Genomic DNA, 13,238 nt, shown 5'->3' on the forward strand with positions numbered 1-13,238 from the left:
TCCATATTTTTCCCAAACAAGTCTACTTTGCCTTCCTCCATAAATGTTGGAGTAACCAGCTAATCATCTCAACGTAGAGTACTGCACAAAGTCCTGAGCTACTCCTTATTTCCCTATATTTTCCTTACAAGGAGCCCGACTTGAAATTTTTATTTTTTTGTAAGTGGTCTTGAGCAACAGTTGTTCAAGATTTGTTTGCTGCGTTTTCATCCATATTCAGACCAGTTCTTGTACCTGGCCATTTTCAGAAGAATGTGTTTTGTATGTTTGGGTTAAGCCATTTTCCGCTGAGCAGGTCTGCAGATGTCCGTCAGCACACAGAGCAGAGATCTGAGCAAGAGCAACGCCAACAACTGAGTGAGAGGACTGTTATTGTGTGTATATGGATAATAGCAAACACTGAAATACATTTCTTGCCCAAGCAATGAATTTTGTTGGCTCAAATTAAGCGTTTCTTTGCTCAAAATAATTGTATCCTCAAAATGCAACATTTGCACTTGCAAAAATTTTTTATGTGCGCTCAGAATAGAGGCTCAAAAATAACAGCATAGAAAAAGTGTCATATTTTTGTATGGTGTGCAATGTGAAACTGGACTGAAAGTGGGTTATAAAAGAAGAAGTGGCAGGCTCGGAAAACTGTTTACAGCAGATGAACAAGACTTGAAAACCATGTTCTTATGAAATAAGAAAAAAAAATCCAGCAAAGACATGACATAGGACCTGAGAGATGCATCTGGCCCTTTAGTTGATCCATATACTTTTTGCCAAAGCCTCATCAGAAATGGTCTCAGTGGAAAGGTGGCTGTCAAGAAGCTGTTCTTAAGGGAGGGAGACAGGGAGAAAAGGCTGAGGTATTCCACAAGAACTGGACTAAAAAGCAGTGGCAACAGGTCTTATGGAGGGATTAATCCAAGTTTGACATTTCTGTTAAAGTTATTTTCCAAATTTATTTGATGAAATCAGAAAAGAGGTACCAGGTACCAGCCATTTGTGAAACACGGTGGAGGATTTATGGTGTGGAGTTGCATTTTCAGCCAGTGGTGTTGGGAATCTTGTCAAATTGATGAAATTATGAATGCAGAAAAGTGCCATCAGAATTTGATCCGCCATGCAATATCATCTGGAAGGTGTCTTGATTTTTCTGCACTGATCCCAAACAAGCTGCTAATGCAATAAAATGTCTGAATAGAAAAACACAGAGTGGAACACTTTCAGTCGTGGATTGGCCTCCCCAGAGCTCAGACCTCAACATTACTGACCCAGAGAATGGGTGACAGAATGGGCTTGCCTAAGAGAGTTCATGCTGTGTTGAGGAGTAAAGGTGGTCATATCAGATGTTGACTCTGTTGTTCTTGTATACACTGTGTTTCCACTGCCCCCCACCCCTTTCCCGTTTTCCTAGCAAAATATAATGGCACAATATTTTTACAAGTAGTATATGTGAGCCAACAGCACAGGCTTCATTCTGCTCTAAAGACTTTGTTGCTCTGTCAGCGAAAGAGGAACTTGTTAATAGGGTCATCTCAGGGACACACCTCTGGCTACAAACACAGAAGCCCCGCCTACCTGCTGTTCAAATTCTCTTTGCTAGGGGCAAATCAGAAGAGAGTGGGCTTAAAGATTGAACTCGGGAAATTAGCTTAGAGAGGAGCAAAAGTAACATTTTTCCTCCAAATTCACACTTCACATCTCTTGTGATTGTTTCCAGATGGCACACCCCGTATTGTTGCCTCCTTCAGTGAGAGGGTGGTTGTCCCGGGTGAACCGTTTTCCCTGATGTGTGCTGCCAAAGGAGCGCCTCCACCCACCATCACTTGGACCTTGGATGACGAGCCTGTGGCCAGAGATCTGTCGCGTGTCAGAGCCAGTCAGTACACCCTGTCTGACGGCAGCACCGTGAGCCACGTGAACGTCAGCAACCCACAGATTCGTGATGGTGGAGTGTATCGGTGCGCCGCACGAAACTCAGCCGGTAGTGCTGAGTACCAAGCGCGCATAAACGTAAGAGGTGCCTGTCTACTTTTCAATATCAGTCATACGGAGGCTTCTCATAGCCTGACCCCTACCCCACCCTCTCCTGTACCCTTCTATATCTCTCCCTCTTTCTCTGTATGTGTTTTGCTTCCTCGTATATATGTATATTTTCAAAATTTCCTTTTTTCCTTTTTTAAATTTATTTATTTTTGGTTGTTTGTCCATCTTTCTATCTACACATTAATCTTACAAGGGAGTGTATTTTTTCTTCACTAGCCCTTATACTCTGTCTCGTTCTGTCTTCTTTGCTGTGCAGTTTGGGTCCTCCAGCTGCATATGTGCTGGTGTAAACTCATGCATAGATAAGACAAATACACCAAGTCATCCATCAAGTTTATCTAATTATATTCACATCAATATGTACACACATATGCATGCTTGCAGGGAGATAGAATATTCAAATGGAAACTTTCCAGCTTTATACTGTGAGTTGTTAATGGAGAGGACGTGACATTAAGGTAATCTGAGACTTGAACGAAGAAACCTAAGAAGGCACAGAAAGACAGAGATGTAGGTGAGGCAGAGTACTTGAAATGGGAGAAGAATAAGAGAAGGGGAGTGGCAATGTATGTTGAGGGAGTGATGGTAAACTCTGGTGACAGGACAGGTGATGTCACTGTCGTCTGAGATAACAAGAATGAGGAGTGACACCACTGAACAGGGCTGTATCACTGTCTCCATCTCCCTCTCTCTCACACACACACACTCTCTCTGCTTTCATTGTCCATTGGTGAGATGTGTAGTTGTGACATGTGAGTCTGCCCGAAGCAGACATGCCAGAACGATCATTGGAGTGAGAATGAGCCCCGCTGCCAGAGAGTTTCAAGCCCACATGCAACACAAACTGACACAAATACAGCCACGACGCGTACATGGACACAGACATTCAGAAATGAAACAGCAGCACAGCGCTATGCTTATCCACTCACTCAAATGTGATACGCCCAACTTATCTCATTCAGCGAGGGACCCACAGCAAGCATTCTGAGCCACACAGACATAGTTGAGCACACGCGTGTCACACAAACACGGTATCTGTGTTTGTGTGTGATGGTGTTGCTGAATAATACATCTTTGACTCGTCAGAGCTGCGACTTCAAAGGTTGGCACATACTGCGAAAGGGAGGGGAGAGAGACAGAGGGAAGTGAGAGGTAGGGGGACGGGAAGGAGAGACAAAAACAAAGATACAAGACGAACAGTGGCGAGGAGGTCAACAAAGAAGTGACAGATGATTGAGTGATAGCTCACAGTGTCTTCCAATGATGCTAAACAGAAACACATTTTGTGTCGGCCTGACTGCCTGTCTACCTGTCCTCAGCCTTTCTCTGCCTCTTGGCAAGATTTTATACTGAGGTAGTTGAGCTTTTTACTAGTTGCTTGTTGTGGTCACTATTGGACCACAACATTTTAATAACAAGTTTGTCATAATTTAGAACTGTGGAAAAGATAAAGCGCATTTCAGACACTGACACAAACAAGGGAGGGTTTTTACACCCAAAGATTTGCTTTGAAACCGTCAGAATTGGTTGGTCAGCATGAATGAAAACTCTGTTATTACTGGGCATGTAAAAGTGCTATCTTCTCACAAAATGAAGTACAGAATAAAGTCAAGTGTCATTTTAGCAGGGGTTTTTTTCCCATTGGTTTCACCCACTCACTTTCCCTTTCTCTGTATTTCACGCTCTCTTTTTAGAGATGTCATGCAGTCAATTATATTAAATCCCGGTGTGTTTAAATGTCAGTAGCATTAAATAAAATTATCATCTCTAGCCCAGTCTGACCTGTAAACAACAACATGAACGTTGGTGTTTTCTTCTTCTAGTTTCCGTTTGCTCCTAAAAGAAACAGTGCAAATTATCAAAAGTAGAAAGACATGAGCCACTTTTATCCAATTTATGCCCCGCCTAAACCTGAAAAAAAAATGTAGTTCATGTTTATAAGGTTATTTTAGTAAACGTCTTAGTATATGTAATCTCCATAAACCTAAAAAAATTCCTTAAGATCCCACATCGGTGAGAAATGAGGTTAATATATTTTCCAGAGAAAACATCTGAGGGTGGGTGAGAAACTGTTTCCACCAGAAAAGAAACTTAACACTAAGGCAGGCCATTTTAACCTCTCTTTCTCCCTCTCCTCTGCAAGCTTCTCTCCTCTTCTGTCCACTAGCCTTCCCCTACCACCCTCCCCGTTATTCCTAAAATTCCCGTGACCTGCTTCTGACACCGTCAATTAATACACTTCTTTTTTCCTCCTCTCTTCTTTTTGATCAACCCATCTCTCTTTCTGTTTTTCCATTTCTCTCCCCATTTGCTTGCTCTCTCCATCAGGTCCTCCAAGGATTCGGCCAATGAAGAATATCACCGCCGTAGCAGGAAGAAACACTTTCATAAACTGCCGTGTGATTGGGTACCCTTATTACTCAATAAACTGGTACAAGGAGGGACTTCTACTGCCTGACAACCATCGCCAGGTAGAGTTAGTGCTCTCCATTTCTGCTCCAAAATAAATGAATAACATGAATAAAAATATATCTTGGTATTGGTTTTTCATACAGCACTATAAAGCATTTAATCTATACACATATTTCTCACTGTGTGTATAGATTATCCGTAAGAGGCTTGTGTTCTTGTCGTTTAACAGCTGTTATTTAGAAATATTGTATATTTACTGTAAAAAAAACCATAATGAATCTCATAACTTAGAATAACATAGCTGGACAAAATTACAAAAATGTATATGTATATATATTAAAATTGTTAATTTATTTTTAGACAGTGTGGCTCTGCATAGAGCAGGTGATCTTCATACATCCATTTTATAATGAAAGCTTAAGCAAGTGTTTAACCATAAAAAGGGATTTTGCTGTCTGAAACACTGACTTAATGATCAGTGGCATCGCTGTTACTTTTTATTGTATGATACAGGCCTGTTACATTACACTGTTTTGGTCCTATTTGATTTAGTAGTGTACAGAAAAAAAACCTGTATGGAATCTTGAAAATCCTTAAAAATTGGAAATAAATTAATTTGCAAAGCAAGTATGTCTCATATGTATGAGCATCCTCTTATTTAACTTCAATACTGCTGATGTCTGTCCAGGTGGTGTATGAGAACGGGACTCTAAAGCTCAGCGATGTTCAGAAAGGGATGGACGAGGGGGCCTATGTCTGTAGCGTGCTCATCCAACCGCAGCTCTTTATCACACAGACTGTTTATGTTACTGTCAAAGGTAAGTCACAGAGGTCACAGCTTTGAAACAGTAGCTGCTGGTCGGTATCTGTTTTTGGGTAGCTGCATACAGTAGAGGCATTATGACATGAGAATGCACATAATCTTCTCTCAGTGATGTAAATTCTGTAAAGGGAAAAGAGATGAATATGCTACAAGCAAAATTATATAGAACCAGAATTTATAGTAATCTGACTTTGTTTTACTGTGTCAAAAAAAAAAGAAATTATGAATGCTAATGAGAGTGATTGTAAGAGACATGTTGGGGAGCAAAACTGGTTAAGAGCAAGATGGTGTGAGTGAAGCAGAGGGAGAAGACAGAACAATGCTGTATGCATTGCCTCTAATAACCCCTGATTAAGGGGCGGAGTGGCCTAGTGTGAGCTCTCAACCACTCAGCAATTACATAGAGCAGGAGAGCTATTATATACGATTTGTGTGTGTGCATATCATACTCATGCATATATATATATATATATATATATAAAATGTGTGTGTGTCTGTGTGTGTGTGAGAGAGATGACTATGAGTGTGTATTCTGCATGTCACCTTGTATGTTTGTCTCTGCTCTCAGCTGCAACAGAACAATGTGTTTGTTTTAGGATGTTGTCGAGTATAAGCGTGCAGTGTGTGTGTGTGTGTGTGTGTGTGTGTGTGTGTGTCTGTTTGACATTGGCATGATGTGTGAAATTTGTGTGGCTCAGTGGTCTGTGCATACTTGCACATGTGAGTATACAGGCACATTTGCGTGCATGCATACGTTTGCCGGGTTTAGGTATGTGCTTGTATGAATGTGTGCTTGTCATGTCTTTGATTTAATTAGATGAATTTTAACGAGGCCCAGATTAAATCCCCCAGATGTCTCAGCTGTAGTCCCCCCCCACCTCCACCAACAACAACCTCTACTTCATCCCCCACTCCAAACCACCACCATCACCTCTGCCGGTATCCATGGTAACACTCTTCTTCCCCCTGTGGATGGGGCTCTAATTAGAGCAGCTATTATGGGCTGGTTTTAGCAGGGCAGGGTAGGGTGGAGTGGAGGGGTTGGTAGGGGGCACAGGCGGCTGCAGAGTGGGTAGTGGGCTAGTAGGCCGGGCTGCAGAAGCTTTTGGGAGTGAAGGCTTAGATGAAAGACTCAAGAAATCATGTTTTTGATCCAACAGTCTCACAGTCAGTTGGACCACTAGTTTACCAATCAGACTGTCAGCTGAAAATGATAGATTCTGAACCATGCCCAGTCTAACACAGTCTTTTTTATCTCTTCACTGTTTTTCTCATTTCACCTCTTCTCCCTTTGCACCACTCACTCTCCCACTCCATGTCCTCGAGATGCCCCTGAATCTTCAAAACTGTCTGTCTGCCCATATCCTCTCTATGCCTTCACATCTGACTCGGTCTCTCTTCTCTATACTTCATTTATTCATATCTGCCTAAAATCTGTTTTCACCTTTTACTCACCCTGCTCATTTAAACAGCCCTCTAACTGTTTTCATTCATTTTTTTCTTTATTTCCATTCTCTCTTTGCCTTAGACTGACTTCTCTCTATATACCCTTTATTTCACCCCGCTGCCTGTCCTTGCCTTTTTATGTACCCTTGCCTTTTCCATTTTCCACTCTCTTTCATCCAATCGTTCTATCTCTTTTACTTATCTTCTTTTATTTCATTTCACAATTTCTCCCATTTGTCTCTGCATATCTATTCACCCTCCCACTATTCCTTGGACCTTGTATTTCTCTTATTGGTTTTGGTTATTTTTTGGACTCTTTCATCCAATTTCTCTGTCTTTTCTACCTGTCTCAGTTCCTCCACTGATCCAGCCATTTGACTTTCCTCCGACTTCCATCGGTAAATTGATGTACATTGCCTGCGTGGTGTCGTCTGGGGACATGCCCATACGCATCACATGGCGCAAGGACGGCCAGGAGATCGTGCCCTCTTCGGGCATTACTATTGACACGAAGGAGTTCATGAGCTCCCTCCAGATATCGAAGGTGTCGCTCAAGCACAATGGCAACTACACCTGCATTGCCAGCAATGATGCTGCCACTGTCAGCACAGAGAGGCAGCTCACGGTTACAGGTAAGAAAAGAAAGAGCACAAAAGAGAGAATATGAAAGAGATATTTAGAAAGGGATGAAGGACAAATGGAGGAAAAAGGAGCACTTTGGAGATTTGGTATTCCACTTGAATAAAGATGGAGGACCTGGATGATAGAAATAAAAATGGTCAAAAATCAAACAGCAGAAGTGATTTTGCACTGGATCCTTAACTTCTAATTTTGATATTCCAATACCTTTTTGGTTTAATGCCAAATTTTTCAAAACACAACACAACACAAAAAAGATAAGATTTTTAAAGTATTACAGGACATCTCCACATCCCTCAAATAACATTTGATTTTTCTCTCTTTAATTATCAGCACATTAACACTCGAAGAAAGGGTTATTTTTTGCGAAGTCTATGTCACCTCAGACAAAGCCTTTTTTTGAACAACTTGAAATATTAAGGTAAAAAGTGTAACCTGCACGATGAGAGGATGCAGGGATACTTTTAAACGGTGACTGAATAGTTTGATGAGTTTAAAATGTATATGAATTACATTCCATGGCCTTTGCAGTCTCATTTCAGTTGATTAACTTGTTAAACAGTGCTCTCCATCATCATCAACTATCAAAATTTCAACTGAGGATAACTCTTAGTATATGTTGTTTTTTTTAATTCATACTCATCTCCATTTCCTCACTAAACATTAGAGGTTATTGAAATAATAACAGAAATATGAATCTCGTGTTTAATATTCTCCAGTGCCTCCTCGGTTTGTGGTGCAGCCCAATAACCAGGATGGGATCTATGGGAAGTCAGCTATCCTGAACTGTTCTGTTGATGGATACCCTCCTCCTAAGGTCATGTGGAAGCATGCCAAAGGTGCATTAGGTACATGAGTTTTATACGATCCTAAATTCTTTATTTATGTACTGTGATGTGCCTCCGTCAGCTGTTCTCTGCACATTGTCATATCTATTCTGTGCAAAGTAAAATGCATATGCCGGCAGTTAACTACATCATAATCTCATGTTCCTTTGCTCACTCTCTCTCTGTCCAGCGGGTATTGGGAACCCACAGCAGTACCACCCTGTGCCTCTGACGGGCCGTATTCAGATCATGAATAATGGCTCTTTACTTATCAGACATGTCCTGGAAGAGGATCGGGGCTTCTACCTCTGTCAGGCCTCCAACGGCGTGGGCTCAGACATCAGCAAAAGCATGGTCCTCACAGTTAAGAGTGAGTATACAAACTTGCACTGGTTAATGTAGCAGGGTATGACTTCTTCGCTACGCAGACGACTGCAGTGAGGCCATCTGGGATGCTCCAGCACTCCCTCTTTATCGGTCCTCATCCACATGCACTCACTAACCGTGTCAAACCAATGAGCCAGCTCGCAACACTCTCTCTTTGGGCTCAACCGTACGCGCACATACATGCACCATCGTAGACTCGAAGAGCAAAGGTGACTGTGGACATAAGTGAAAAAACATGAGGTATAGAATGAAAAAAAAGTGTGTGTGTGTATCTGCGGTAGACATTGACAAAGCAAGCAACTCAGCGATTGATCTTTTGACTCTCGGGATCTGTCTACAGACGATCAAAATGACTTTGAGCTTAACCATTATCTGTAATCAATCTCTTCAACCTGCCCTCGACGTCAGTAACACCCTATGTAATGCAATGTGAAACTCCACATGGAGAATGTGTATGCAAACACACACAGACACATTGACTGTCAGTATCTAGTAGAGCGTTATATGATGCCAATATATTTTTTACTATGCAGTACACTGACCTTGACCAAAAATCTGTAATCACGACAGAGATGTCAAGGCTTAATATTCTGGCACCCTTTGACACTTGTACACGCAGACACATATAACAAGCTGCACATAAATCTATCTACTAGTTTCATCATGTTTTTCTATCACAGGGTTGCCCCTCTCCCTCTCTCTCCCTTTCACTTTCTCTCTCCCCTTCTGGTGTTAGTGTTATTGATTGAACCGTTCCTCTCCTCTGCCTCCCTCAATTCTGTCTGTTTCACTCAGCGGAGAGGGAGGAAAAGAGGAAAAGAGGGAGGGTGAGATGAATAAGTGATGAAAACAAAACAGCAGAAGCCTCCTCAGATCGATATTTTGTGTGTGTAAATGAGTGCGTGTGCCCGTGTGTCTGTTGGGGAGAGAAGATTGAGTGTGTAAAGGGATTTTGTGTATAGAGTGTACACGAAAGGTAGAGTGTATCGTTTTTGCCTCTTCATTCACCTAGACCCCAGTGTTAACTATTGGGGAATGAGGAAGGAGGTTTATTGACTTTACCTCATTGACCACAGCTCTTCATTACTTTACTGCAATGGAACTTGGCTACTCTGAACTCCACCTTTTTCAACTGCCAGTTATCCCACCTTTCTCCTCTCTGCTATTTCCCTTCTTTCTGCTTTTCCACTTAAACCCTGCTTATTATCCACTTACTCTTTCTTTTCCTTCCTCCCTCTCCCCTCTTTTATCTGCTTCTGTCATCTGACATCCCTCTCATCAATCTGTTTACTGTTACCATTTCTGCCTGCTTCACCCCATTTATTCTTGCCTTCTCTTCATCTCACACTCCATTTCCCGTCTCCTTCCAGTCCCAGCAATGATCACCAGTCACCCCAACACCACCATGGCTAAGAAGGGTCACTTGAAGGAGTTGAACTGCACAGCCAGGGGAGAATGGCCCATCATCATCCGCTGGGAAAGGGGTGACACCGTCATCGACCCCGATCGCAACCCCCGATACTCCATTACCACCAGTCCCAATGAAAAGACTGATGAGGTGCTGTCAACACTCAAGGTAAAAAAAAAAAAAGACTTATATATAGTAGAAGATCTAGATCATTTCTGATGAAATGAGACATTAATGTCTCACCGACTCTTATTCAGTTGACAGATGCATGAGCTTTAAATCTTTTCTTTTGAGTTACTTTTTCACACCCAGACTACTACCCTGAATTTTTCAACATATTACCCGACAGCATTGTACGTGTGAACACTAATGACAGACTTCATTTAGACATTAAACGGTCTTTGTCCTCCTAGCTCCCTGCCATAAAATTAGCAGTTAACCGATCAGAAGGTGCAACTTCAGACACAGTCCAAAACAGAAAATCACACGGTGATTTGCCAGAGATTCCAGAGTTCACGTGTGAAAACAGCTGTAACTTTCACCACGCAAAGCAAACTATTTGGTACAGTGTCAACTTTTGTACCTTCCTTGTCTGTGCTTCATAGCGTTAAGATTAGAAAGAAGATAGCAAAACCAGTTTATGTGTTTGGGGTTGTTAGAAATTCAAATTGTGCTGGCCACAAATTTAGCTAACAGTTAGAGAGATTAATTTATTATTAAATTAATTCATCAGAATACAAGATTAGATATACTTTATTATCCCAGATTCAAAACAGAAATTCTAATTCTCAATATCTCTATGTCTTAATTTTCCTCTAACATACCGTGGCAGTCATAGCAGCCACGGGTTGTCTCCTAATTCATTTAAAACGGAAATTCTGCACTGGCCAGGCTCAAATGAAAGCACGGAGCTTCTTTAGCCTGCTGATGCCATGTTTTTCAGATATTAACAAAAGGTAATGGAGGGAGACGCATAAATGAGGAGCAACTTTGTGTTCACTGAATTCAGAGAGTGTCACAACCTCAGCGATGATCAAGTGTTTTGTATGTTTTGTCGGTGTATGTGTACCTCACACACCAACCAAATGTTTTTTAGGCAAAAACTAATTCTTGGCACTCAAACTGCAGTGGGTGCCGAGTGTACAGGTGTCTGTTACACCTTTCAGTGAGGTGAACAGAGTCGCCTAAATACCAAACAAAACATGGTCAAGCAAAAACTTTCACCGAGGCGCTTCTTCATCACAAAGCTTTGCACAATTTGTCTATGCAGACATAGAGTTGTTTCTCTCGTTGACATTTTTTTCTTTGTGCCTTTCTCACTTGAGCTCAAGCCAGCAGAGCGTGAGGATTCAGTCTTCTTCTCTTGTCATGCCATCAACTCTTACGGAGAGGGACGAGGCCTTATCCAGCTCACTGTGCAAGGTAAGCGTCCATGTGCAAAAGCATGTACTGTACCATCCTCACTTTAATACCATAAAAGCTACAAAACTACGCTCTTCTTTCTTCACCTTTGAACTTGTCTTTCATGTGGTCCTTTTTTCCCTCCTTTTTCTTGCCTCCTTTTGTTCACTTTGTCTAATTTTAAACCTCAGAGCCTCCAGACCCTCCAGAGCTAGAGGTGCGAGAAGTGAAAGATCGTAGCATGAATCTCAGGTGGACACAGAGATTTGATGGGAACAGCGTAATTACATCATACGATATCGAATACAAGAACAAAACAGGTGAGTAAAAGTCAAGTCGGTGATTTATTTTATTAAAGTATTGCAAAAGATCCTAAAAGTAGCAGTATATTCTACACTGAAAATTGCTAGGTTGTTTGTGCTTGTTTTATTTGAGCCTCTTTATTTGAAGCTATTTTAAACTGAATGCCAATAGCATTCCCAACTTCCCATGTCCATCCAAAGTGTTGAAGTAGTAAAATGTGTTATTTTCTCCTGTTTTGTCAGATTCCTGGGAACTAAAGCATGCCACCCGAAATATCTCTCCAACCAACAACCAGGCCAACATAGTGGATCTTCATCCTGCATCTGTCTACAGTATCCGCATGTACTCCTACAATGCTATAGGCAAAAGCGAGGCTAGTAAGGAACTCACTATCAGCACAGAGGAAGCACGTAAGTCTTTTGACAGCACTGCTTTCTACTCGCGTGAATGTAGGCAAATATTTTATTTTTTGCTTGTTGTATGAGCAATTAGCGTTTGAATCTGTTATGACTCTGACATCTGTCCTTGACTAATCATTTTGAATGCTAGTCTCAATAAAACTGAAAGAAACCTCTTTTGATCTAAATATTCAAGAAAAAGTACGAAACGTGGAAATGTTAATGTTGCATAATGTTTTTCTGACATTAGTGCAATGCCTCCACTCAGTCCCATTGTCTCTCTTGTTATAGAGCCTGATGGTCCTCCAATGGATGTCATCCTGCAGCCTGTGACATCTCAGAGTATCAGGGTCACATGGAAGGTAATGCATTTCAAGGATCTGTCTCCTGACCAGCTTTGCCTTATATTATTTTATCATTATTTCTTCAGATTAACTTATTTTTCATCTTAATATATGTGTGGAGGTGTCAATGTCATTACACAATCTAGCAATATGAATATTGATTCTAATGTGAGAACATTTTTTCAAATGGAAACCTTTAGGCTCCAAGGAAGGAGCTGCAGAACGGTGTCATCCGCGGTTACCAAATCGGTTACAGAGAAAATGGCCCAGGTAGTAATGGGCAGTACAGCATCGTGGAGATGAAGGCCACTGGAGACAGTGAGGTCTACACACTGGACAACCTGAAGAAGTTTGCCCAGTATGGGGTGGTTGTCCAAGCTTTCAACAGAGCAGGCACAGGACCTTCCAGCTCAGAGATCAATGCTACAACACTAGAAGACGGTGAGCAATACACAACTGTGTCAACATACGTGTAAAGGGATTGTAGGACAGTCTGTAGGACTGTACAATAAGGTAAATGTTGGCTACCTTTATGACCTGTAGCAATATTGGAACAAATAAAACAAATAAGTGCAAATGTGCAGTGGAAAAGGACAAAGTCAGTCATATGAAATATCAGCCTCTGCACTATTTCTCATGCCATTGTACTTTTTGCTTTTGCAGTCTGGTCTCTTTCAAATCATGCCATGCTGTATAACCTCAAATTACTACATTCGCTCTGTTGCCTCAGCAAGAATGAATATTGGCTGTTGAAATTCCAATCCCTTATAAATACCATCTACACAGATAACCTCTGTGATTCATGTAAAGTGAGTG

General features: G+C 41.4%; 1 protein-coding gene across 1 annotated transcript in view; it reads left to right on the top strand.

Moving 5' to 3' along the window:
• Positions 1-13,238, top strand: part of dscaml1 (Down syndrome cell adhesion molecule like 1) — a 99,390-nt gene that overhangs the window by 63,283 nt on the left and 22,869 nt on the right. The window contains exons 7-18 of the mRNA XM_085430126.1: positions 1,709-2,008; positions 4,363-4,505; positions 5,135-5,264; positions 7,069-7,347; positions 8,074-8,202; positions 8,372-8,551; positions 9,939-10,144; positions 11,302-11,398; positions 11,569-11,697; positions 11,923-12,090; positions 12,370-12,440; positions 12,623-12,863. Of these exons, the coding sequence (XP_085286252.1) occupies positions 1,709-2,008; positions 4,363-4,505; positions 5,135-5,264; positions 7,069-7,347; positions 8,074-8,202; positions 8,372-8,551; positions 9,939-10,144; positions 11,302-11,398; positions 11,569-11,697; positions 11,923-12,090; positions 12,370-12,440; positions 12,623-12,863 (2,073 nt within the window). The remainder of the gene's footprint in view (positions 1-1,708; positions 2,009-4,362; positions 4,506-5,134; positions 5,265-7,068; positions 7,348-8,073; positions 8,203-8,371; positions 8,552-9,938; positions 10,145-11,301; positions 11,399-11,568; positions 11,698-11,922; positions 12,091-12,369; positions 12,441-12,622; positions 12,864-13,238) is intronic.

Source organism: Copadichromis virginalis, linkage group LG14 (genome assembly GCF_057382275.1).
Source record: "Copadichromis virginalis isolate Kocher_CV1m ecotype Utaka linkage group LG14, C_Virginalis_male_GT1.1, whole genome shotgun sequence".
Classification (NCBI taxonomy): Eukaryota; Metazoa; Chordata; class Actinopteri; order Cichliformes; family Cichlidae; genus Copadichromis; species Copadichromis virginalis.